Here is a 27,830-nt window from a genome sequence, read left to right as displayed (position 1 = left end):
ACAACGTTCGTCCTAAAATAGCCTTTGAGAAAATTCAACAATGGACTGAAGCAAACACAAGAGACTGACGGAGTTTTGACAAAAGCAGATTTATTGTTTTGCTGTGTGTGCGTGCAGTGTTACAGGGAGTGCTGCGAGTCCTGTTTTTCCATGTGTAAATGTTCAGGGCTGTACAAAGAGGAGGAGCTGGAAAAGGTAGTGGTGGGAGAACTTCAGTCAGCTGTGCCAAGAAGCACACCCGAGCCAAGTGAAAACTGCAAGGCACTTTTAGCCTCGCATGCCCACATGTAATATTATTAACATTCATCACTCACTCACGCCAACTCCAAGTTCCTGCCACTTACACTTAAGATTGTTACCAAAAAGCCCACAAAGCACCTTCTTCCCCCAGGCTCACCCCTCCCTACACGTCCTGCTTTCCCTCTGACGGTTCAGACAGAGCTTCTTCCTGTGGGAACGACTGCTGATTTATGACCTTGGACACTTTGCTTCCACCCACTCCCACAGCTGGCAGGGCGAATACAGAGTCATATTATAAGCCAGTCATATTATGTGACCAAATAACATTAACACAGCACCGCACATGTCACAGTCACACTGATCTGTGTCTCCACTGCACGTGAACGTAACCGTTGAGAACGTCATTACCACAGTGCTGGCTACTTCACACAGCGCAGACCCCTAACCCTGTGTTTGGGAGCTGGTTTTAGAGAATCAGAGGCTGGTGATGTTTGAGATTTTCCTTACTGTCAATACATTTAAAAAGACACTGTTGATTATAATTAATGTTTTTTTTCTGCATATATACATACATTTTATTCAACTCAGCGGCATATTCATAGACTGAAAAATTTAACAAAAGTGAAAGGACCAAACTAGATAATGGGTGAAAAATGTATCCTATTTAACTTATCTATTTGGATTTTGTTAAGGCTTTTCAGTAAAATTATCTCACAATATTTCCAAGAAGATTGTGCTTCATATTTGGTGAATGGAATTCTAGCACTTTATTAGTTCTGTTACTTTGTAACAGTGACATCATCATATTGCTTTTTTTGTCTAAACAGTCAAAAAGATAATTGTGTAAGAAACACTTTATCCAAATTATCTGCAGGAGGTTGGATTTGGCGGCATGGCTCTGGTACCTCCCACCCTCTCATTGTCATACATGGGAAGCCTAAATAGAAGGACGTTGCAGAAGCAAGATACTGAACCAGGTATGTCTGTGAAGGTTCTCAGTCATCCAGGTCAGTGTAGACTAAGGAGCTTGGAAAGAAAAGCGTCTGGACTTCTTTAAGCTGCTTGAAGAGGTTTAACCTCTCATCAGAGTAGCTTCTTCAGTTCTAAGAGTCCCAGATTTAAGCCCTATGGGAGTGTCCCCCCCAAGAGGGACAATGGACCCCCTAATGATCCTCTACATGAGCCAAGGTGTGAAAATGGGTGTAGGTCACAATCAGCCAAGGTTTCGGGTGAACTCACTGTGAGACCTAGCCCCACCCTTTCATGCGATTTCCTGAGGTCAAATGTCCCAGGATGTGTGTGGGCGTTAAGGCGTCTGGGAAGGGATCTCAAAACTGGATTATAGATGGCAGACAGTTGGTGTCGTAAGCCACCGCCTCTATTCAAAGATGGCCGCTCACAGTGCACATAGATGGCTTCTTTTACTCCTCTTTCAAACCATCTGTCTTCTCTGTCCAAAATGTGACTGGGTACAAATGACATACATGATAAAGAGGAGCTGAGGTGGGTTGCAAAAACAGCTTTTGCAGTGGCAGCAGCAACTCAGATTGGCCAATAAGATACACAAATGGGTATGAACTGATGTGGACTGGCATTACCATCAGGCGATAGCTGACTGACCTTGACCTGTGACCTCCCAATACTAAGCTTATTAATTTATTAACACTCATTTATTTTACAACATAAAATAAACTGGGCAGGCTAATGGTGACCAGGGGCCAAATCTGGCCATTCAGCCTCCCCGACACAAGATGAGGTTTAATAGTCGTGTTTAAAAATATTAACACTGGGCTTATATCAATAAACATAACCACATTAAATCCAGTCCTGCCTATATTCAAGGAAGTTAATAAATGAACCCATAATATATACTGTATATAAATATACTAAAGAGCCCATGATTGAATACTTGCTGACCCCTGCTGAATGTGTTTTAACGTATAGAATGTAATGCATGTTATTTATTTAGTTGTACATTTAAAGAAAGCTAAATGTTTGGGAATGTTTTTTTTTTAGCAGTGTCTTAGAGGTGGTAAGGAGGCCAGAACAGCTCTAGAAACAGACCAAAATGTTGCCAGATTTGTTCTTTTCTTGTTACAGAGCAACACCAGACTGAAACGTCAGTGTTCAGATGCTGAAGGGTGAGTTTGTACCCTGCAACTGAGTGCAACTGGAGCACAAAATAACACACACACACACACACACACACACACACACACACACACACACACACACACACACACACACGACATTAAAAAAAAACTATTTAAATCTTTCCAAGACTTGACTCAATAACTTCTGTGCAAAATGAAGGTAAGAAAAGTTGCTTAGTAAAAGTTAGTAGTACCAAACATTTTAATAGCCCCGGCCCCCTCAGAAATATGTGCTTTTTAAGAATCATGTGAATTGGAATCATCTGCAGTTCAGAGTCGTGCTGGGTGCGCAGTCTGTGCTAAAAATGCATCTTCAACACCTACAAAAATATACAAAGAGAAGCCAATATCTTGCCTGATCTGTACAGAATGAGCAGCGCTTTTATGTGGCTGGAGTTATGGTTTCCATAAGTTGGTCTATGATGAATAACTGCAGACGAGCTCACTTCTAACCCTAATCACTCTGTATCCCGATCACGACGAGGGTGGTGTTAATTTGTTCGGTGAAGCACAGACACAGGTGGTTTGAATCTCCCGGGTGAAAATAAAACAAAAAAAGGCCACAGACTTCTCTTTGAACACACTTTAAGTCATTTCTCTTCTGCCATCGCTGTGGGTGTGCACTGTGCAGACGGGTGAGTGTGCTCAGTCCACCATCCACCTCAGGCACGTCTCCTTGATCTACTTGTTGGACCGGTCCCGCCGCGCCCTGTACTGAGGGATCAGTGGAGCCCTCCATTGTAGGACTTGCTGTACATGCTGAAATCTGTTTCCACAAAATGTGTAGAGATGGGGTGCTTGTACAGAGGGTTAGAGGCCTGAGGGGGAGAGAGATGAGACTTTTAATACCTGAAGGGCCCATTTTATTTGACTGGCTTGGTTTATCTCACCTACATAGAAGGTGCTGAGGTTTTTCAGCCTCAAACTATGAGCCTCAGTTTATTGCTAGTATACATGATGGGGCTGTAATACTCATGAGTTAGGCTCATCCTTACCATTTCATATCGGGCACGCGAGCGGGCGCTCTGGAAGCGGGCAAACTCACGCCGGTCGTGGATAGTGATGACCAGCTTCCAGGCAGCGAGCAGCAACAGTCCTACCAACAAGATGCTCCCAACCACTGCCACCAGCACCATCAGGGCATCTGGTCCCCTGACGCACTCTGAAGCAGGCACAGGAAACAACATTTAACACAAGCTCACTTAACTTAAGTCACAGCTAAGGCGGCACTGAAAACACAGCAAGAGGGCCAGGGTGTCACTCTGCCCACTTAAAAATAGACGTGTGGACTTTCTGGAGCCAGTGTGTAAATGGAGACAGCGAACTCAGGTAACATGAAACAGTTGACATCCCCCACGTTTGCAATCAAAAACAAAAGTTTGACCAGAAATTTTTTTATGTCACTTCTTAGAATTAGTCAATGTTTTCTGCAGTCAGTCTTTTATTTTGAGTAACAGTAATGTTAACAAATGTTTGTATTGAATATGACTGTTTTAATCCACCTGTACAGCCTGAAAATTTCTAGTTGTTTTTGGTCCAATTTGTAAAAACAAATTGGACCAAAAATAATAAATTCGACACCCCTGACTCTGGACATAGAATGACAGTCACTCAGTACTACACTCTTAAGCCTCCTTTGTAGTGACAGGTTCATTGTCTGTAACCACTGAGGGGGAATAATGTGAGTTAAGGTTGGGAGCAATGAACCCAGAATCTTTAAAGATGGTGGTGAAAATCAAGCAGCTGATACCTACGTACAATCCAAAAGCACCTGATCATTACCAGCTGTCAAATTTACCAACAAGTGCTGCTAAAAATCAAAACAAAAAACCCAGGAAAGACAACATTATGTATTGTTGTTTGTAGCACTGACCTGGCTCTTTAAGAGCTGAGAGTATAGATTGTCCGCTGGCGTGCTCAGAATATGTGAACTTCATGACACAATCGTCGTCTGTCTTGTACAAACAAAGCACAGCGCCGGGCTCGTCAGTTTCTAAGCACGACAGAGAGAGATGGGAGGTGGGAGGAAACACAGACACATTTTTCAATAAATGCAAGTTTCGCACTTTCTACTGCTGTTCTAACAAAGCGAGACTGATATTATGAAAAAACTATTAAGGTTTGGCTTCAGATACTGGAACAAAAGACATCCAAGAGGAATCTCACGCTCAGGGGCAAACGGAACCACTTATGAATGTTTAACACATCGGTCAATGTCTCTGCTGTGAAGTCACAATTTAAAAACAACAACAACAAAAAAGACAGCCTTGACTGAAATGCTGACATTCTGTTTGCCATTGTTTGCATTCGATCATCATTATCTGACCAGATTCAAAACCTCACAAGGGAGGATGAGGTCACTCCGTCCTGGTCCACCCCTCCCATCAGCCCCTGCTCCTCTAGTTCATGCACAAAGTATCTGGAATGTACATGTGGAGACCATTAAGGGCAGTCAGATGGCTGAACTAGTAGAGAATGCTATGAAACACATCAGACCTGGGCCAGGGCCATGCTGGGCCAATATGGAATGCTAATATAATAGTCTCTATGGCTAAACACAGACTCAGGCCATGCAGTGTCACAGTGCCACTTAAAACATTTCACATTTCCCCCGAGTGTTCAGCACCAGGCTGTGAGGGGAAAAAAAAAGATGCACTGCCAAACATTTTGGATGGTGTCCCCTGGCTTTTTACAATGAACCACGAGACAGGCAGTGCACTGCAGGTTTGGTTTGTTTAGCGAGTGGATTCTCCCTGTAGAGAAGGTAGGTGTCAGCGGAGGATTGGATTCTAAAATAGACTGAACTCTGAACCAAATGAGGGGTTGTAGACGAGATGGTGTAGCTGCCTGCTGTGTGGAGCTGCGACAGGTCCAGACCGCCATCTTCCACATAATAACATAAACATGAGGCCAAGCCTGACCGCTGAGCACTGGGTGTACTTTCATTAGCAATCACAGAGGTGTGAAAAAAGAAAGGGTGCAAGCAGCAAAGCCTCAAACAACCACAGAGAGTGGAACAGAGGTGACAGCCATACTAGAAAAGAAACTCAGAGGCTGTAGCACCTGTAGATGCTAACAGGGGATTTATACTTCTGTGTTAAGCTACTGGAACCAGAAAGCTCCAAAACCCTGCCACATAATATGATGTAAGCTGACGTGGAAAAGTAACTACACTGTTTTTAAATTTATCAGTGAAAGAATAACGGCTATCATCCTAGTACAGGAAGAACAATCACAGCCTCGATAAAAGAGTTCCCAGTGGTCGGCATATTCCTCGAGGGAGATTGCTGAAACGATCAGAATGCACCTGAGGGAAGTACAAATGTGTCTGTCTCTGAAAATGAAAAAAAGCCAAACCATGCCGAATGCACTCTTGGCTGAAATAAAATACTGTAGGTCCAATCAAACAGTCCAGTCCCCCCATTTGCTAAAATGGTCACTTCTGTTGCCAAAAGGGCAAAGATGGTGATGCCAAAATACAAACTTGAATTTTCCTATAATTTGTTTTTAAAATAGACTGTATATAAAAGATGGCCAACTATTTCACTTTCAGCTAATCAGTTAAGCCGCTTCAAGCTCTGCTGCTTCAGTCGTTTCTGTCTGGTGTATGTATCCTGCTTCTCATGAAAGCTTAAAGGTAGAAGATCACTTAGAGCTGTTCTTCTATGTATTGATATTTAAAATATCGTTTTTCCTGGAATGGAAAAGTCCTTGCGCGTGCAATTCAGGCTGTTGAGCATCTGAATGTACTTTATTACATCAGGTGTTAATAGTGCCTCGTTAGTGGGAGTCAGACAATTACTTAAGTCCCACAGTAACAACAATAAACGGTATGCAGAATGTGAAAAATGAAACTTTTGCAGATGCTACAGATGTGAATACTTTTCTCTGCTAGCAAGTTGGTCTATGTGTTAGCGTGTGTGTGTCTGTGTGTGTGTGTGTGTGTGTGTGTGTGTGTGTATTTGTGTTTACTCACTGAGAGTCTCCACAGGGATGATGTGATCCTTGCACTGTCGCTGGCAAGTCTCATTGTCCGCAAGCCTTCCAGAATTGAAAAGCCGGCACTCAATGCACTCCCTGAATCAGAGAAGGGCAAAGACACGCTAAACATATGCATACATTTTTATATCTACATTCAGGAGGCAGAGATCACTCAACCCAAAAGCCAATCATATGACATTGTTACTGTGCTTCAGTTTGTTATTTTTGCTCTGCTACATCAGCTGTCGAAAGTGCCCCACTGTGCTCTGCTAAAACACTGGAACTGTCTCTACTACAAACTGCGACTAAACAGCAAGTGAACTGTGCAGCACACAGAACAAAGAACCTGATGAGTGCATGAACTGTTGCTGGTGCAGGTTACAGGAACCTTTCACAGATGCTTCAAGTTTGTTAAACGCTGTTTTTAAACTTGATTTGGTTCTTAAAAGAAATGGTTTTCTATTCTGAGAGCTCAAAGCGCTTTCATACTACAAGACACCCATTCACAAAGAGATCGATACAACACTATTCTTATATGCCTCTAAGCATTATGCCCAGCAGGCTCCAGTGGATGCATTAGGCAAAACTTGTTCTATGCATCATGTCAGAAGATGCTTCGACAGAGGTTGAAAGAAGCAGGGATTGGACCACTGATTGTCCAGTTATAGAAATGTCATCAATTCTCTGGCACAGCAAATGCACAGTGATGCCTTTGACTTCCACTATGGAAGCAAAAATCCTGTTTTTAAATCAGTTCTGACCAGCACTTGCGCTTTTGCACAATAAAAACAACATTAGTTTGTCAACTAAACTTTATCTCTCACAGGAAGCCTGTTGAGAGGAAACTGTAGTTCCATCCCCTCAAAAGCTCGAGCTGCTACACGGAGTGATCCGAGTTCAAACAGCAGACAAATGGTTTCATGTCTTCAGGTCACAAATGACAAGAGAGTTAGCTTTGAAGGCATGGGAAGAGTTTTCTGATCAGTCTTCAAGTGAGAGAGGTATGTGAGGTCTTGGTTTTAGACACCTTAGAGCTTTTCCTGGAGCTTACAGTTGCAGACAGCCTGAAGGTTTCAATTTTCCACCTTATTTCTCATCCATCAGCGGATATTAGCAACCCAAACAAGCAGGTCAAGCTCCAACTTGGACTGTGTAAACCACAGGTATAAACCGCAGCACGGCACTTACCTCTTTGTGCCGCAGGCATCGGGGCAAGTGGGGCATTTTTCGCAGGTTTCTCCAAAGGCTCCGGGCTCATTGCACTGACAGCGGCCGCACACACAGCTGCCTCGCCCGCTGCACATCTTCCCGTCATCTGAAATGCAGCCCGATGTCTCCGTCGAGCAGTTGCAGTTGTCGCCAATGTAACCAGCATGGCATTTACACTCCCCACAGTGACACTCACCATGACCTGCCGAGAGAGGAACACACAGCAGGTCAGCAGAGAAACAATGTTACAGCGAGGCAGCTCGGACACTGTATGTGATAAGAGATATTTTTAGCAGATGCTCTGAGTTTGAAACACCTAGGTCACATTCAATTTTGGGCGTCCATACCACCTGAACGCCCAGCAGGGTGATGACAACACCCCATTGGCCTCTTAGAGCTGTGGGGTAAAAGGTTTTCTGGACATAGATCCCTATAATTAGCAACCCTCATAAAAAGCAAAAATTGGAGTTTTATGTGATTCATTTCATGGCTTTGGAAACATATTGAGATGCTTTTGTTGGCAAACTTGAATATCATTGAAGAGTGGATTACTGGCTAAGTCTAAGAACTGAAGGACTTAGCTTTAGCTAGAGGAACAAAAACTACACTAGAAGCCGCTGGCTAAACTTCACGTGTGACATGAGATTGAGCAACATATACAGAGTCTAGCTGACAGTTCATAGAGGTGGTTTTGCTTCTCCTTTGCAACAGTGGAAACTGAAACATCTGGAGTATTGCAGTGTTGATCATGCTCTTCTCCTACCAGCACTGAGCAAACTGCCCTGTTTGTACTGCACTCATTGACTTATCAACACTGGAATGAGTCCGAGAACGGGCTCTAGCTCTTGCTATAACTCTGATTTGGTTTGGTTGTCTAAGAACAGCCTGTGGTAAAGAGAGAGCAGTCAGAGACAAGAAGACTCCTTGATATAAGGAGGACAGCAGCTGCAATCAAAGAAGCCTTACTGACAAGCTGATTTCACACCCGCTGTTCCAAGACCCTCCACAAAGACCAAATTCATGAATCTGCTCCCAGAGAATGATAAGAAAGAGGAAGGACATACTGTAGGCAAACTATACCAATACAGACTTTATCAACAGAAAAGGAATGGACTGGTTCTTATGTAGCACGTTAATCGAGTAGGCTGGTACATTAAACACTTGACTTTTCCAGTCCTCCTATTTCAAAGCCGTTAAAATGGAAAAAACACCGAAGACAGTTATTTGTGGAGACTAAGAAATAACTGGGTCACTAACAAATGAAATCACTGTAGGAGTGGTTCCTACTTCTGTCAAAGGGGCTCTCCTGGCAGTCAAGAAAGACAATCACAGTATACTGCCAGTCAACATCAGGCACTACCAGGAGGAAAAACTGAGCCTCTGATTGCAGCCAGATCCTGAAAGAGGTCACAGAGACTTCTCAAAACCAAGAGGAAACATTTTTTCTAATCATCAAGCAAGTGGTCAGGGTTGTGCAACACACTGTCTGGAATCACAGACATGCAGTAAATTCTTCCTATTCTTGTCTAAACACTTCCTAATTATTCAGTGCATGCTGCAGAACTGTGCATGTTTTTTTTCTCTCAAGGTTGAAAACCTGAGACCAGTCAAATGAAATTTGTTTAGAGCACCACTCCTAGCCCTCAGTCACTGGAGGCTACCACGATGAGTGGCATGTGGCTGACTCACAGTACCAACACTGGGAACGTGTCCTTAGATGACTGCGCTGCTTTGTGGGCATTCAGAGGGCACGAACTGGGATCTTTTCCTGACAGTATGGGGAGGATAAAAGAAGTGTAGCTGTGTTCTCATTCAACATGTCCTGGCGAGCTGCTAATAGATCTGCTGTGTGCAAATACTCCTCTAATATTTATGTGAAATATTCATGTCTGTGCTCTTTCCCAGAGCTTATGACTGAGCTTTTGGAATTTCCTGTTGTATACAAATGTTGTTTTCTGCATCACACTGCATGGCTGCAATTTTTTTCTTTAAATAAATAAAGAAAAGAAGAAGATCAACTATGTGGGGATCTTTTTATAAAAGTCTATGCAACAAGACAAATTCATGCTAGGAGATGTTCATGCTCAACTTAAACAAGCTTAAAATTGACCAAACTCCAAGTTAAAGATGTCTTTGTTTCGTCATATGTTAGGCACCGCTTCTTTTCCTAGATGCTGACAGTCTTTAAATCACTGCACCAATCGTGAAATGAACTGGCGTGCCGACAGAAGAAAATACCAGCGATCAACACTTCACGAGTCTACAACAGCTAACCGTCACCATATGCCTTGAACCAGATGTTTGGAGCAAGTGCACATGCTCTTTATCCTGCCATTCCGTCTTGTGATTTAGCTGGTAAGTTGTTTCACTTCTTCTTCTCTGCTGTGAGATTAAGCAGTACTCACAATAAACACAGCTGTAGCGGAGGAGGGAACATGGAAAGTGTTCAGATCCTTCAGAGCTGTGACCTTCCCCTTTAGCTTGCAACTTTTCCATGACGTTTCTCGAGACATTCTGTCAGCCTGGAACAGCAGCCAAGATGAGATAAAATGAGGAAGAGGAAGGAGTTGTTCTGGAGACATCCAAGACTTTTGATTTCTGACATTAGGCTGCTTTCTGTTTCGTTACCACCATCTCGGGCCGTCAAATACTTATTACTTATACTCCCTCATGTTGCTCGATTCCCATAAGAAGATTAGAGGAAATTCAAAATGGAAAGGAAAAACAAAAAATGGAAAGAATAGTGTTCCAGTCTTCACACTACTGACTATGAATACCACATGAATGAATGAAGCATGAACGCATACTACATATGTCTATATTTTGCTCACTGTAATGCACTGTAATGGGCAGGGATAGCTCAGTAGGTAGAGTGGTGGCCCCATGATCGGAAGGTCGGGGGTTCGACTCCACTGAACGGCTACCCTGAGGTACCCCTGAGCAAGGTACCGTCCCTACACACTGCTCCCCGGGCGCTGCACTGGTGGCTGCCCACTGCTTCACTGGGTGAATGGGTTAAATGCAGAGGAACTATTTCCCTATGAGGACTAACACGCACACTTTACTTTACACTTTACTAGCCTAAAATCTGCCATACATCTTTATTTTCACAATTTTACCCATCTTTGCAGTCAACTGCTGCAGTAAAATCAGCGAAAGCGTCTGCTTTTCAACATTTCTCAGGTCCAGCTCTAACCAGTGGTTAGTGAAGGCATATTACAATGGATCTAAGTTTTTTTCTCTTTTTGTGAACTGACAGGAAAGCTGGGGAAGCTGCAGATTGGCACCTGGGCCTTATTTCTGTCTACATCTAGGTGTGTTTTGTCTTCTAACATTCAGTCTCTGACGAATGCATTGGGAGCAACTCAGGCTTCATTATCTTGCCCAATGATACTTTGGTCTCCAAGCTTTGGATTAGTACAGGACGCACTCTACCTCCTGATCCACAGCCATTTAAAAAAAAAAAAAAGGAATGTGTTGATTTGTGTTCTATTCTGCAAGACTTGAAACTGGTGATTGAGACTATAAACTCATCAGAAAAGTGTTCACTGAGCTCAGAAATCAAGGGCTGTTTTCCAATATTTCCCATGTTTTCCTATATTTCTATACAACAGTGAGTCACCTCCTTCTGGCCTTTTTCTTCAGCCTCACCAAAGCAAACCAACAACGTAAGTTCATCTTTTATGTAAATGCAAAGTGTTTGAGGTCTGAACAGATCCGCATAGCATGGTAATAACAATGCCATCTAGTATTGTATAGATATACTTGCAGAGTGGTGCAGAGACATAAGCTAATGTAGCATGGCCTAAGACTCACTCGAATTTATACAAAAATGCTTTTACAGTTCTTAGTAAAATATTAGACAGGTAAGAAAAAAAAAAGCGCACCTATAATTATTCTTTAGAAATCCTCAAAAACAGGAGTATACGATCATCTCACACCACAATACGCTGCATTACATATTCTCATAACACTGGAGCATATAATATGCAGTATAAACATCAGGGGGATATCTTTGGAGGGATTACAAAGGCTGAAAACAAGCAAAAAAAATAAATAATTAGTCCCTTCTGTCAGACTGGTGGTTTTTATAGGCATGACAGGATCAAGAGTAGATCCTAACATTGCATGCAGCCTGTGAGGGCCTGTCCATATTATTTTTGCTGTGAGAGAGAGACATCACATTGTAAACGAGCTTAAATAAATATTTGGAGATTATATAAACGGAAATGAGCTTCTGGGGTATTTTTAGAAGGATAATTCTTCCATTATATCATACAGACAACAGGAGCTTTGGGCTTTAAACGGGAGCTCAACTAATGTTTCTCAATAAAAGCATCACAGACAAATAAAAAGTCCACAGAGTGAATTGTTTGGCCATCTGGAGGACTGTTGTGCATGTCTGTGCAAACCAGAGTGTACAAAGAAGGATTTGACACATCAGCCTCTCCCTCCCTCTGCGTGTTTTGTGGGTGGAAAACAGGAGAGAGAGAAAACGATGGACTCGACACAGATGTACAATTCATGAGATGGTTGCAGTTGTAGTTCCAGTTGTTTTTGAACAGCTAGACATTATTTCTAGATCTGTGAGCTGGAATTACTCAATACTCTGACACTTTGAACATTTGGCTCAAAATGCCTTCAAATGATGCCATAAGCTCTGAAGATGAAACCAAACAGTTTATGACAGCAGCAGCAACATCAAGCAGCAATTAGCTGTCCCATTAAGTGGAAAGCATCAGCTTTACATCGAGCCAAGATTCTTTTTCTAGTCTGGAGGTCAACAAACTGAACTCAGTAACCCTCGGCAGGAATGCAGTGAATGTGTGATATGGTGTGGCAGCCTACAGCAGGAGTGGAGGAAGACTGAAACACTCCCTCTGGTTCCCACTGCAGAGAGAGAAACAGTCACTTCCTGCAGCGGTGGCCAAAGAGGAGCCTGTGTCCCAGAGGCTGTGATGTTTGGAAGGAAAACGAAGCCGGCAACCTCCAACGTCTCCAGTTGCAGTCTGAATCTATATTGTGGTCTTGTGCAAAGGCTTCACCAAATATCGGAAATGTTTGTGGTAGAAAGCTATTTTGCCTTGAAAAAGAAAAGTGGAGGTAAAAAGTGTCCTTCTGGAGAGGCTCCATTTCCTGTGGGATATCCTGCAGTACATAATTGGCATAGTTGAGTTCAAATGTTCTAAATAAAGTTGATACAAAAATATGAATGAAAGTAAAGATAGAACCAAAAAATCCACAGTTTGAAACATCTTTTCAAAGCATGTTATCCATTCATGTGCTATAAATCTGCACAGTACAGGATGTCAAAAAAATAGCCTGTCTGGCACTATTTCTTGACTTTAAATACAGACGTAGACACTTCCTTTTTATTAAACAACAAAAACAGAAGAAGCATGCTGCTAAAGAGGATATGTACCAGTGAAGCGCTTATTGTTGTGAGATGAGATACTGTCCAAAAAAGACAAACACAGAAAGCCAAAGGAGACAAAAGCTAGTAAGAAATCTTTGTAAAAACAAAACTCATTCATATCCCAGCAACATCTCCACCAGGTAAAGCTGCCACAACCAGTCAACGGAGGGTAATTTGGGCCCAGTTCCCAGTGTCGGCATGCACTCCGCTCACCACTGAGTTCAGCGCAGTGTTTTAGGATACTGCAGGGGACAGCGCAGAAGAGTTTTAAAAACTGCATGCTGGAGAGAGGAGAAGGTTAATGTTTGACATACCTATTCGTCATTTTTGGGAAAAAAATGGTGACCCACACACGTCCTTTCCTTCAAAAACATCAGTCAAATTCCAGCATTAGGTTTTCCCCATCTTCCCAAATGACCTTCAAATCACCCACGAGCCCACAATTAGATCTGATGGGTGATGATGAGTACTGACACGAGCAGGTAGTGCCAGTCATTTTTCTTTAATTTCTCCAATCATGACTCGGCCACTCATTCTTAGGTGGAAACCCTGGCAGCAATTCACGGCTGCTCCGCACAGAACTTCCAGTGCTCCTCACTCAGGATCCCCAAAGCTGGATACCAGAAAAGTACTGTCCCCAAAGATTCATCCACCTACACTATATCTAGTCGTTACCACGCAGGATCCTACCCCTTTATCCCCAACAGCACCTGATAGGTGACTCTGTCCAAAAAACACCTGATCCTGCTGGGAGGTGTCAGACCTTGAAGGACTGCTCTGCTAGTTATCTGCCAGTATACTGGCATTGGTATTTTTAATGGCCGATCATTGAAAAATTAAAAAAAAAAAAGTAAAGAAGACCCTAAAGAAACACCCTTCAAACATGTGTTGATATTGTATAGTTTGCAGACTGGACGCCACTCGAAAACAACAAAACACACATAAAATAAACTGGATATGTAGGATTTTGAATGACCAAATATCAGTCTGGGTGTAGTCCCGTCTTCCAAGTTTGATCTAAAGTATTATTTATTCTAAAACCAGAGGACCCACAAAAGTAGTTCTGGGTCAATTTTTTTCGGCTTACAGTGAATACAAAGTACTAAAAGAAATACAATCTATGCATAACAACATTTAAGTTGATAACTATCTTACATGATGCCTGTGGTGGCACTTCTTTTGTTTGACATCATTTGAAGAAGCAAATGACAGAGTGCTCTGTACACTCATTTCAGAGACGAGACAAATCCATCACAGCAAGGCAGCACCTCCCTGACCCTGGGAAGGAACCTCAAAATATGAGTGTACCACTTTAAATGAGTGCTCTGACAGGAGAACAATATCTCTGTAAACCATTCATCTTAATGACACAGTAGGCTGTAGGATAAGATTACTGTTTAGTCACAGGCTCAGACTGGCCTCGGAATGTGTCTTATTTTAAACAGAAGCTGCTCGTGTTGTGAGTTCAAGGTTTCAATGTGCTGAAAGGAATATTCCCAAGGGTTCTTTGACTGTACTCTAAAACGGGCTTACAAGAACACACGGTTATTGTTTAGAGGATGGGCCTGGTAGACGTTTCTCCCCATTTATGGTTCATTGAAACCAAGCCACTTCAATTACACGTCAGCAAATGTCGCCCTGCCAGACACAAAATGGCAGTAGTGATGATTTCATGACAGTAACAAAAACTGTAAAGTATCACCAGCAGACAAATCCTCTAAGAGGGTCCTGCGAAACATCTGGAGTGACTGCAGGGAGTCGGTGAGCAGCAAAAGTGCCGACGAGGCTTCAGTTTGTGTCCCCAGTGAGTAGAAATGAAAACATGTTATCACTTATCACTGCTGTCATGGTTTAAACACCCTCAGTGACATTTTTAATCCTCTGTCAGGGCTAGGATCTGGGAGACACACTGTTCTCACAAGATAAGAGGAAAAGATCAAACACACCAAGTTACTTCTGTCTATATGTGGAAATTTGGAGCAGGAGGAATGAAATACTTCCAGAGACCAACAAATATTAAATGCTGAAACTGTCAGTGGGTTCCATGAATTTAAGTCATATGCAGGGACATGAAAGAACTGTTAAACTCAAGAGTACTTGATGATTTATAAGCCTAAACAGTGACAACCTCAGCCTTGTGCAGTGCGACTGCAGCAGCAAAACACAAGAGCAGGTGGGATATGACGTTATTTTTGTGCCACTATTCTGAGCACACGTAAAAAGAATTTACAGGTGCAACTGTTGTATTTTGAGGAGAAATTTATTTTGAGCGAAGAAAAGCTAAATTTGAGTGAACAAAATTAATTGCTGCATGCAAAATATGTATTTCAGTGTTTGCTATTATCCATACACACACTCACACACACTAGCAGCCCCTCTCACTCAGTTTTTGCGCTTGCCCGCAATGTGTTGCTCGTGCTCTCAACATTTGTGCCCGTGCGCGTTCTACTCTTTCTGTACACCGTTATAAGCAGAGTGAAGCTGACCCCCCACCCACTTGAAACGTAAAGGCAAATAGGCGGAGCGGTTAGTGCTACGTTTGTGCTGATTTGTGCAGGTAAAATTAGCGTTTGTGCTGCTACGGTTTTTGAGATACTAAACATTATTTTATAGGTCATTCAAAAGGTCACCATCCCCCAGACTGCTCCAAACAAACCAAAATGGTCTACTTTTTTAGTGCTACGTTTGTGCTGATTTGTGCAGGTAAAATTAGCGTTTGTGCTGCTACAGTATCTGAGATATAATGATTTTAATTATTACGGCCTACGCTGTATAACACCAGTGTCTGTGGCAGTGAGTTTCAGCAGCTGTGGAGTTTTGCACTTTTTCTAGGCTTGCTGCATATTAACTTTTATTAGTTTACACTTTAGTAACACAATTTATTCAGCGGAAAGGTCGATATTTCTTTTGTTACTAGTGCAGAAACGTACACAAGGTAGGCTAAAGTTTTTATTTTTTCTGTGGCAAAACTGAGTTTCATGTGAAGTGATTCACGTATACCTAAATTATTATTATTTTTTACATACCCAGTTGGCCTCTATGATTTTGTTTTGAATTATATATGTTCATTATTATTAATGTAGCTGTCTCAGAAAAAATGAAGTGTTTGCTTTGATAGGTTGTTACCTACGTGTAGAAAACTGAATATTCCACAGCACCTAGGCGAGGGATCTTCAACCTGCGGCTCTAAAGCAACATGTGGCTCTCCGGCCCCTCCACTGTGGCTCTTATAAGTCCAAGTAAGTCATTTTTTTATTATAAAGACAACAAGAAAGGGTTCTGTTAACAGTTTGTTTTTTTATGAAATATCTGCATTGACTATTCACTGAATGTACAAGGCTTTTAAAAGTGATTTAATGTTTCTTAGGTTCAAATCTGTTTACTGTAATTTTCAAGTTGGTTGCCCATCTTTCCTAATTTTCAATTATTATGGAAAGGACTCACGTAGCTGGCTTCATTTTAACAAATACTTTTTTCCGTTATAAAGCTTTGATGATTCATTGTCTTATCAAATCTAAAAATAAACATTTTTATTTACATTTCCATAGCTTACATGATACAACAACTCATTTTCTAGATATTTATAGGCTCTTTCTTTTTTTAGGCTCTAGACAGGTTTTGTAGCAGCAGGGGGAAAAGGGGCCCTTTGAAATGAAAAGGATGCTGACCCCTGACTTAAGCCACCAGGTAAACACAAAACAAATACAGAAAAATTATTGACAGAAAAATGGAACTGTTACTTTCAAGGCTACGGGTGAAGGTGACTGGGTGTGTAAAAGCAAATATGCATCAGACTGACAAAGAAAAGAGTGTTAAAAGATTTTTAATTTAGAACTTTAACTTTATGTGCAAAACTGAACTTACTGATATCACACACTAGCCATTTGAACACATGTAACTGTAATGAACCAAATAAAACAGAAAAATGCAGGCAGCACTCATTATACTGTGTATAACACAGCATGGGGTTGTATTTTTTTCTTTTCAGATGCTCCTGTCACTCCATTTCCCAGGTCATCGTAGCACTCCCACACAAATGTGGGCATTACTCCTGCAGTATGCAGTGTAATGCCCCAAACCATCAGTGGTCATCTTTCCATGGAAAGCAATTAATGCCCTCAAAGTGAACGACTTTCCTTGGAGAACCAGGTTGGAGGGAAATTCATTCAGTGGAAATTCTGTTTGTTTGCAAGGTCAGTATCAATCCACACGATATCTCCAATGTTGTATCTGTGAGTAACTGTCCCTGCACAGAGCTCATTTCCTGTGGTGCTGTCTTCTGTTTTGAATTCTGATGGACACAGAGATGGATTGGAGAGTGGCCTGAGGCAGGTAGACTCAGGTAGGCCAAGTCCTGCTTCCACAGCCGTGCCAAGATGTGCCATACCAGACTCTTTGAGGACAGAGATGGCAGGAGAAACAAATGGCACTTCCCTTGTCATCCCTTTGCTGAGGTAGCAATTTGTGCCACAAAACCAGCCAATCACAGACTTGGATGCAAAAAAAATCTGATTGGCTGTTTTGGTCTCCAATCAGCTCGAAATGACGAAATGCAATATCCCAGAATCCATTTCGTCAAGAACAACAAGACAGTGTACATCACTGTGACAACAGCATTTATTTTAGTTCAAAGGCTTTATGGTTTTTCCTGTAAATACCTGGTGGTGTAGTCCGGCGATTTTTTTTTTTTTTTTTGGTCAGTTCAGCCTTATATATTATGTTGAACCCGAGTGACCAGCTGGTGGGTAACAGGCATCTCCGAAAACGTTAGAGCACTTTTGCAAATATGTGATGTCTTGATAAATCGAGCAGATATTTGAAGTTTACACAGCACCATTCTCGCATGAAAATATCTTAAAAGTTTATTTTGTGACCCAGAAAGAGTAATATTTCAAACTCCGCCACTCGTGTTCCTCCGCCACTGCCTCGTTTGAGTTTTGGACGAAATGGATTCTGGGATATTGCATTTCGTCATTTCGAGCTGATTGGAGACCAAAACAGCCAATCAGATTTTTTTGCATCCAAGTCTGTGATTGGCTGGTTTTGTGGCACAAATATAACGGTGGCAGAGTGAAGCTGACCCCCCACCCACTTGAAACGTAAAGGCAAATAGGCGGAGCGGTTAGTGCTACGTTTGTGCAGATTTGTGCAGGTAAAATTAGCGTTTGTGCTGCTACGGTTTTCTGAGATATTAAACTTATTTTATAGGTCATTCAAAGGTCACCATCCCCCCAGACTGCTCCAAAACGGGCCAAAATGGTCTACTTTTTTAGTGCTACGTTTGTGCTGATTTGTGCAGGTAAAATTAGCGTTTGTGCTGCTATGATTTGAGATATTCCTGTTATGGTTTACTGCTGAAAAATGTCTTTTTCAAATGACCTTTCACTTTGTGTGTTCACTTGTTCAATAAAGTTCTGTTAAAAAAACCTCTTGTTGTATTTAATCAGCTAAATTTGTAATGAGTGTATTTTTTTTTAACTTCAATTTCTTTACTTCAATCACTTTTTGTTCATAAAACCACGATGCAAATGCTTGAGTATTTTTTTTTTTAGAGTGGATTAAAAAAACTTTATTGAAAACTACATTTGAACATTTTACACTCCCATGAACACTTTTTGAGAAACGAACAAGCTAGCAGTCTTTTGCATCAAATACACATTTTCTGGCAGAAAAAACTATTATTTGGCATTACTGTGTCTGAAGGATTCTTAGAACAGCGTTCATCTGATTTCTGAACAAGGTAAGCTTACATTTAAAATACTGAGGTTTTAGTTACTGAGTTAATACATGATATAGCTAACTGTCTGGATCAAAAGGATTTTTTTTCAATGTTAAACATTTTCAAAAATGTCCAAGAAAAAAGTTTCTAAAGCACTTTAAAACATGTAGCACACTGGACTAAAGTGCTGTACAGTACATGGGTTAAATACTCAGACTCAATTTAATAAACTCACAAATTCAATAGCTCCATCTTAAAAACAATAATTCCACAAAATATGAAAGTGTAGATTGGTGGAGAACTTGGGGGAGGGGTTGCTCCTGGCTGTATATATAGTTCAGAAATCACATTTTGCTCCATCATAATCATAGTGTGTTGTTTTTTTTTTAGATGCCTCGAAAGCCATCTGTAGACAAGGTTTCCATTTTTGCAGTTCTTTGCAATTCAAAAGAGGCCATAGTCCAAAATGGCAAAATAGCCACTCCAGCTGCATCAGTCTGGAAAGAGCTGAGTCAGCAGCTAGAAGACAAGATGTCAGCAAAGGCCCTGTACACTTTTGTGAAGCTAAATAGACACAACATCTGGTCAGCTTTGGAAATCAGTGATCAGGAAAGTAATAGTGAAGGAGAGTTAGATTCACATTGCATTTCTCCTGGACAAGAAAACTGTCAAGCTTTTGAACTAGAAGTCCCTTTTGAGGACTGGGTTAAATTTATTCCTGAAAAGGTTGAATACAATGACAAGTTTTCTCCTACCCAAAAAAGGGAATACACAATTTTGAAACCTGGCACTTGGACTCATATCATCAACGATCTTATATGGAAGAAGATCAAAAATACATGTACACTTGTGTTCCGTAGAGCAAAGGTCCATCCAACTGTCAACAATAATTATCTGGACATCAGAGGCGACTGTAAGGAGTGTCATGGCCAGTTAGAAATGTCATGTGACAGACAGCCAGCAATTAATAGTCCAATGGTGCTCCAGTGTTTCATGAGAAATACAGATCTCTCCCTGCACACTGGCCACTCCAAGCGGTTCATGTCTGGAAACCTGCGTGAACAGATCGCTAAAGAGCTGTGTGAGGGCAGAATGGAACCAGCTGTATGGAGGTCAGCGAGGGCAGCAGATCTGATGGATGTTGGAGATCCTGAGCCAAGCCACCTTCCAAATTTGGCCACTCTGCGAAAAGCCAAACAAGAGAGAAAAGACTTGGAATTAGGAGATAAGGACCCCATTGCATCTCTGCAATTGTTAAAATATAGTGTTCCTCACAGTGGTAGCATCCGAGATATTGGACTGGACAGGTTTTTCTGTCACTACTGGAGTCAAACACAGATGCATGTTTATAAGACATTGTCAAAAAAATCTCCCCCAACTGTGTGTTTTGATGCAACCGGTTCAGTTGTGAAAAAACTGCTGAGACCAAATGGCAAATCTGGCCATATCTTCCTTTATCAGGGTATTCTGAAAGAAAACAATTGCCCCAGTGTCCCAGTGGTGCAAATGCTGTCAGAGAAACATGATGTTAATGCCATCGCAAACTGGTTGACAGAATGGATTCGTGCAGGTGCACCTGTGCCAAAGGAAGCTGTGAGTGACTTTTCTCTGGCAATTCTGGGAGCTCTGGTCAAGGCTTTCACTCCTCATCCTGATCTGAAGTCCTACCTTAATGAATGCTTTCATGTCCTTCTTGGAACCCAGTCTGCCAAACTCCCCCCTTGTTATATCAGGGTTGATGTTGCGCACTGCATCAAGATGATATGCCAGTGGGACTGCCTGAAGAAGAAAACACATCGTGTTAAAGATTTCTTTGTCAGGTCATTAGCAAAACTTCTTCAGTCTCAATGTTTGGACCATGCAAAACAGCTCCTACATGCTATCACTGTTGTGGCCCTCAGTGAGGCAGAAGGTGATGACAGTTCTGGAGCCCCTCTTCCTTCAGAAAGGTGCAAGAAATACTTGAAAGCCCAAATTGCTCAAGACTCCATCATCATTCCAGATGAACAGACGGAGGAAAGTGAGAGAGTGGATTCAGTGGATGAGATCCAGACTGACCTACGACAGTGGGTAACAGAAATATGTGAGGAGAGCAGGTCACTTGCTGCAGCAAACGGGGATAGAGATAATATTCACTTTCTCCCTGAGATTATTCCTCATATAATAAGACTGGCAAGTTACTTGCCACTCTGGACAGGAATAATGGTCCCTCTCTTCCAAAGCACCAGCATCACAGCAAGTTCAGCCACTGTTGAAGCTGAGTTCAAAAACATAAAACATGGCCTTTTCAAACATGACAACTTGCCTCTTCGAGTCGATCGCTTCATTGCTCGTCATCTTTCCTTCATCGAGGGAAATATGCGGATTTGTTCTGCAAAAGAAAAGGTCAAAGATGAGGCAACAGTGGGATCACTGAAAGTCACAGATGCCAATTCTGGATCCATGACGACTCACAATGCAGAAGACAAAATAAAAATGGATGCTCACCCGTTTGTGGGATCTGATGCTGCCACAAACATTCTTCCGGCTGATGGGGATGCAGTTGAGAACTGGAGGGGCCTAGCTGTTCCACCCAAAAAAAGGAAGAGGACTTCCTACCTCTCTTCATGTACCGAATGGCTCCATGCAGATGAAACTTTTGGGGCCAAAAGAGTGAAAGTGGGATTATTAAAAAATGGAAACCTCCATCAGCCTATTAGATTAGGGGAATCGACAATCTCTGTGCTCAATACCTGTGCATTTGATGCATTTTTTCAGTGCTTATGTTGTGCCTTCTGTGACAGCTCCACATTTCAAAATGCTGTTCTGAAAGACAGTGAAAACCCAGTCCTGCAGCTGGTGAAAGCCATTGCCACAGATGGTGTGACCCAACAAACCTACAGGAGGAGAGCAGAGCTGCTTAGTGTAATGTTTGAAGCTGTCTCGTTGAGGTCTGCTGCGATCCAAATCGATGCTCAGTGCAATATCTCCGCTGTAATTGCTAAGACAATGAGGAACATCTCAAGTGTTTATTTTACCAAACACTGCTCTTCACAGCACTGCTACCTCAGCAAAGGGATGACAAGGGAAGTGCCATTTGTTTCTCCTGCCATCTCTGTCCTCAAAGAGTCTGGTATGGCTCATCTTGGCACGGCTGTGGAAGCAGGACTTGGCCTACCTGAGTCTACCTGCCTCAGGCCACTCTCCAATCCATCTCTGTGTCCATCAGAATTCAAAACAGAAGACAGCACCACAGGAAATGAGCTCTGTGCAGGGACAGTTACTCACAGCTACAACATTGGAGATATCGTGTGGATTGATACTGACCTTGCAAACCAAACAGAATTTCCACTGAATGAATTTCCCTCCAACCTGGTTCTCCAAGGAAAGTCGTTCACTTTGAGGGCATTAATTGCTTTCCATGGAAAGATGACCACTGATGGTTTGGGGCATTACACTGCATACTGCAGGAGAGCTCCATGTGTGTGGGAGTGCTATGATGACCTGGGAAATGGAGTGACAGGAGCATCTGAAAAGAAAAAAATACAACCCCATGCTGTGTTATACACAGTATAATGAGTGCTGCCTGCATTTTTCTGTTTTATTTGGTTCATTACAGTTACATGTGTTCAAATGGCTAGTGTGTGTTATCAGTAAGTTCAGTTTTGCACATAAAGTTAAAGTTCTAAATTAAAAATCTTTTAACACTCTTTTCTTTGTCAGTCTGATGCATATTTGCTTTTACACACCCAGTCACCTTCACCCGTAGCCTTGAAAGTAACCGTTCCATTTTTCTGTCAATAATTTTTCTGTATTTGTTTTGTGTTTACCTGGTGGCTTAAGTCAGGGGTCAGCATCCTTTTCATTTCAAAGGGCCCCTTTTCCCCCTGCTGCTACAAAACCTGTCTAGAGCCTAAAAAAAGAAAGAGCCTATAAATATCTAGAAAATGAGTTGTTGTATCGTGTAAGCTATGGAAATGTAAATAAAAATGTTTATTTTTAGATTTGATAAGACAATGAATCATCAAAGCTTTATAACGGAAAAAAGTATTTGTTAAAATGAAGCCAGCTACGTGAGTCCTTTCCATAATAATTGAAAATTAGGAAAGATGGGCAACCAACTTGAAAATTACAGTAAACAGATTTGAACCTAAGAAACATTAAATCACTTTTAAAAGCCTTGTACATTCAGTGAATAGTCAATGCAGATATTTCATAAAAAAACAAACTGTTAACAGAACCCTTTCTTGTTGTCTTTATAATAAAAAAATGACTTACTTGGACTTATAAGAGCCACAGTGGAGGGGCCGGAGAGCCACATGTTGCTTTAGAGCCGCAGGTTGAAGATCCCTCGCCTAGGTGCTGTGGAATATTCAGTTTTCTACACGTAGGTAACAACCTATCAAAGCAAACACTTCATTTTTTCTGAGACAGCTACATTAATAATAATGAACATATATAGGATTACAAAACAAAATCATAGAGGCCAACTGGGTATGTAAAAAATAATAATAATTTAGGTATACGTGAATCACTTCACATGAAACTCAGTTTTGCCACAGAAAAAATAAAAACTTTAGCCTACCTTGTGTACGTTTCTGCACTAGTAACAAAAGAAATATCGACCTTTCCGCTGAATAAATTGTGTTACTAAAGTGTAAACTAATAAAAGTTAATATGCAGCAAGCCTAGAAAAAGTGCAAAACTCCACAGCTGCTGAAACTCACTGCCACAGACACTGGTGTTATACAGCGTAGGCCGTAATAATTAAAATCATTATATCTCAGATACTGTAGCAGCACAAACGCTAATTTTACCTGCACAAATCAGCACAAACGTAGCACTAAAAAGTAGACCATTTTGGTTTGTATTGGAGCAGTCTGGGGAGATGGTGACCTTTTGAATGACCTATAAAATAATGTTTAGTATCTCAAAAACCGTAGCAGCACAAACGCTAATTTTACCTGCACAAACGTAGCACTAACCGCTCCGCCTATTTGCCTTTACGTTTCAAGTGGGTGGGGGGTCAGCTTCACTCTGCTTATAACGGTGTACAGAAAGAGTAGAACGCGCACGGGCACAAATGTTGAGAGCACGAGCAACACATTGCGAGCAAGCGCAAAAAACTGAGTGAGAGGGGCTGCTATTTGTGTGTGTGTGTGTGTGTGTGTATGGATAATAGCAAACACTGAAATACATTTTTTGCACGCAGCAATGAATTTTGTTCACTCAAATTTAGCTTTTCTTCGCTCAAAATAAATTTCTCCTCAAAATGCAACACTTGCACCTGCAAATTTTTTTACGTGTGCTCAGAATAGTGGCACAAAAATAACGTCATATCCCACCTGCTCTTGTGTTTTGCTGCTGCAGTCGCACTGCACAAGGCTGAGGTTGTCACTGTTTAGGCTTATAAATCATCAAGTACTCTTGAGTTTAACAGTTCTTTCATGTCCCTGCATATGACTTAAATTCATGGAACCCACTGACAGTTTCAGCCTTTAATATTTGTTGGTCTCTGGAAGTATTTCATTCCTCCTGCTCCAAATTTCCACATATAGACAGAAGTAACTTGGTGTGTTTGATCTTTTCCTCTTATCTTGTGAGAACAGTGTGTCTCCCAGATCCTAGCCCTGACAGAGGATTAAAAATGTCACTGAGGGTGTTTAAACCATGACAGCAGTGATAAGTGATAACATGTTTTCATTTCTACTCACTGGGGACACAAACTGAAGCCTCGTCGGCACTTTTGCTGCTCACCGACTCCCTGCAGTCACTCCAGATGTTTCGCAGGACCCTCTTAGAGGATTTGTCTGCTGGTGATACTTTACAGTTTTTGTTACTGTCATGAAATCATCACTACTGCCATTTTGTGTCTGGCAGGGCGACATTTGCTGACGTGTAATTGAAGTGGCTTGGTTTCAATGAACCATAAATGGGGAGAAACGTCTACCAGGCCCATCCTCTAAACAATAACCGTGTGTTCTTGTAAGCCCGTTTTAGAGTACAGTCAAAGAACCCTTGGGAATATTCCTTTCAGCACATTGAAACCTTGAACTCACAACACGAGCAGCTTCTGTTTAAAATAAGACACATTCCGAGGCCAGTCTGAGCCTGTGACTAAACAGTAATCTTATCCTACAGCCTACTGTGTCATTAAGATGAATGGTTTACAGAGATATTGTTCTCCTGTCAGAGCACTCATTTAAAGTGGTACACTCATATTTTGAGGTTCCTTCCCAGGGTCAGGGAGGTGCTGCCTTGCTGTGATGGATTTGTCTCGTCTCTGAAATGAGTGTACAGAGCACTCTGTCATTTGCTTCTTCAAATGATGTCAAACAAAAGAAGTGCCACCACAGGCATCATGTAAGATAGTTATCAACTTAAATGTTGTTATGCATAGATTGTATTTCTTTTAGTACTTTGTATTCACTGTAAGCCGAAAAAAATTGACCCAGAACTACTTTTGTGGGTCCTCTGGTTTTAGAATAAATAATACTTTAGATCAAACTTGGAAGACGGGACTACACCCAGACTGATATTTGGTCATTCAAAATCCTACATATCCAGTTTATTTTATGTGTGTTTTGTTGTTTTCGAGTGGCGTCCAGTCTGCAAACTATACAATATCAACACATGTTTGAAGGGTGTTTCTTTAGGGTCTTCTTTACTTTTTTTTAAATTTTTCAATGATCGGCCATTAAAAATACCAATGCCAGTATACTGGCAGATAACTAGCAGAGCAGTCCTTCAAGGTCTGACACCTCCCAGCAGGATCAGGTGTTTTTTGGACAGAGTCACCTATCAGGTGCTGTTGGGGATAAAGGGGTAGGATCCTGCGTGGTAACAACTAGATATAGTGTAGGTGGATGAATCTTTGGGGACAGTACTTTTCTGGTATCCAGCTTTGGGGATCCTGAGTGAGGAGCACTGGAAGTTCTGTGCGGAGCAGCCGTGAATTGCTGCCAGGGTTTCCACCTAAGAATGAGTGGCCGAGTCATGATTGGAGAAATTAAAGAAAAATGACTGGCACTACCTGCTCGTGTCAGTACTCATCATCACCCATCAGATCTAATTGTGGGCTCGTGGGTGATTTGAAGGTCATTTGGGAAGATGGGGAAAACCTAATGCTGGAATTTGACTGATGTTTTTGAAGGAAAGGACGTGTGTGGGTCACCATTTTTTTTCCAAAAATGACGAATAGGTATGTCAAACATTAACCTTCTCCTCTCTCCAGCATGCAGTTTTTAAAACTCTTCTGCGCTGTCCCCTGCAGTATCCTAAAACACTGCGCTGAACTCAGTGGTGAGCGGAGTGCATGCCGACACTGGGAACTGGGCCCAAATTACCCTCCGTTGACTGGTTGTGGCAGCTTTACCTGGTGGAGATGTTGCTGGGATATGAATGAGTTTTGTTTTTACAAAGATTTCTTACTAGCTTTTGTCTCCTTTGGCTTTCTGTGTTTGTCTTTTTTGGACAGTATCTCATCTCACAACAATAAGTGCTTCACTGGTACATATCCTCTTTAGCAGCATGCTTCTTCTGTTTTTGTTGTTTAATAAAAAGGAAGTGTCTACGTCTGTATTTAAAGTCAAGAAATAGTTCCAGACAGTCTATTTTTTTGACATCCTGTACTGTGCAGATTTATAGCACATGAATGGATAACATGCTTTGAAAAGATGTTTCAAACTGTGGATTTTTTGGTTCTATCTTTACTTTCATTCATATTTTTGTATCAACTTTATTTAGAACATTTGAACTCAACTATGCCAATTATGTACTGCAGGATATCCCACAGGAAATGGAGCCTCTCCAGAAGGACACTTTTTACCTCCACTTTTCTTTTTCAAGGCAAAATAGCTTTCTACCACAAACATTTCCGATATTTGGTGAAGCCTTTGCACAAGACCACAATATAGATTCAGACTGCAACTGGAGACGTTGGAGGTTGCCGGCTTCGTTTTCCTTCCAAACATCACAGCCTCTGGGACACAGGCTCCTCTTTGGCCACCGCTGCAGGAAGTGACTGTTTCTCTCTCTGCAGTGGGAACCAGAGGGAGTGTTTCAGTCTTCCTCCACTCCTGCTGTAGGCTGCCACACCATATCACACATTCACTGCATTCCTGCCGAGGGTTACTGAGTTCAGTTTGTTGACCTCCAGACTAGAAAAAGAATCTTGGCTCGATGTAAAGCTGATGCTTTCCACTTAATGGGACAGCTAATTGCTGCTTGATGTTGCTGCTGCTGTCATAAACTGTTTGGTTTCATCTTCAGAGCTTATGGCATCATTTGAAGGCATTTTGAGCCAAATGTTCAAAGTGTCAGAGTATTGAGTAATTCCAGCTCACAGATCTAGAAATAATGTCTAGCTGTTCAAAAACAACTGGAACTACAACTGCAACCATCTCATGAATTGTACATCTGTGTCGAGTCCATCGTTTTCTCTCTCTCCTGTTTTCCACCCACAAAACACGCAGAGGGAGGGAGAGGCTGATGTGTCAAATCCTTCTTTGTACACTCTGGTTTGCACAGACATGCACAACAGTCCTCCAGATGGCCAAACAATTCACTCTGTGGACTTTTTATTTGTCTGTGATGCTTTTATTGAGAAACATTAGTTGAGCTCCCGTTTAAAGCCCAAAGCTCCTGTTGTCTGTATGATATAATGGAAGAATTATCCTTCTAAAAATACCCCAGAAGCTCATTTCCGTTTATATAATCTCCAAATATTTATTTAAGCTCGTTTACAATGTGATGTCTCTCTCTCACAGCAAAAATAATATGGACAGGCCCTCACAGGCTGCATGCAATGTTAGGATCTACTCTTGATCCTGTCATGCCTATAAAAACCACCAGTCTGACAGAAGGGACTAATTATTTATTTTTTTTGCTTGTTTTCAGCCTTTGTAATCCCTCCAAAGATATCCCCCTGATGTTTATACTGCATATTATATGCTCCAGTGTTATGAGAATATGTAATGCAGCGTATTGTGGTGTGAGATGATCGTATACTCCTGTTTTTGAGGATTTCTAAAGAATAATTATAGGTGCGCTTTTTTTTTTCTTACCTGTCTAATATTTTACTAAGAACTGTAAAAGCATTTTTGTATAAATTCGAGTGAGTCTTAGGGCCATG

General features: G+C 41.6%; 1 protein-coding gene and 1 long non-coding RNA gene across 2 annotated transcripts in view; one reads left to right on the top strand and one right to left on the bottom strand.

The window, feature by feature from the left end:
* Window positions 1-70: 70 nt before the first annotated feature.
* Window positions 71-27,830, bottom strand: part of itgb5 (integrin, beta 5) — a 54,988-nt gene continuing 27,228 nt past the window's right edge. The window contains exons 12-16 of the mRNA XM_005933431.3: window positions 7,563-7,785; window positions 6,370-6,470; window positions 4,267-4,386; window positions 3,389-3,555; window positions 71-3,211 (exon numbers count right to left, since the gene is read on the bottom strand). Of these exons, the coding sequence (XP_005933493.1) occupies window positions 3,116-3,211; window positions 3,389-3,555; window positions 4,267-4,386; window positions 6,370-6,470; window positions 7,563-7,785 (707 nt within the window). The 3' untranslated portion in view covers window positions 71-3,115. The remainder of the gene's footprint in view (window positions 3,212-3,388; window positions 3,556-4,266; window positions 4,387-6,369; window positions 6,471-7,562; window positions 7,786-27,830) is intronic.
* On the top strand, window positions 15,641-17,176 carry LOC121815254. The gene is made up of 3 exons (XR_006054943.1): window positions 15,641-16,238; window positions 16,604-16,686; window positions 16,988-17,176. It is a non-coding gene; the product is annotated as an uncharacterized LOC121815254 (long non-coding RNA).

This window comes from Haplochromis burtoni, unplaced genomic scaffold, assembly GCF_018398535.1.
Source record: "Haplochromis burtoni strain Fernald_Lab_line unplaced genomic scaffold, NCSU_Asbu1 Contig_165, whole genome shotgun sequence".
Classification (NCBI taxonomy): domain Eukaryota; kingdom Metazoa; phylum Chordata; class Actinopteri; order Cichliformes; family Cichlidae; genus Haplochromis; species Haplochromis burtoni.
Note: the sequence above shows the minus strand (reverse complement) of the source record. Positions and strands in the feature narration are given on the sequence as shown.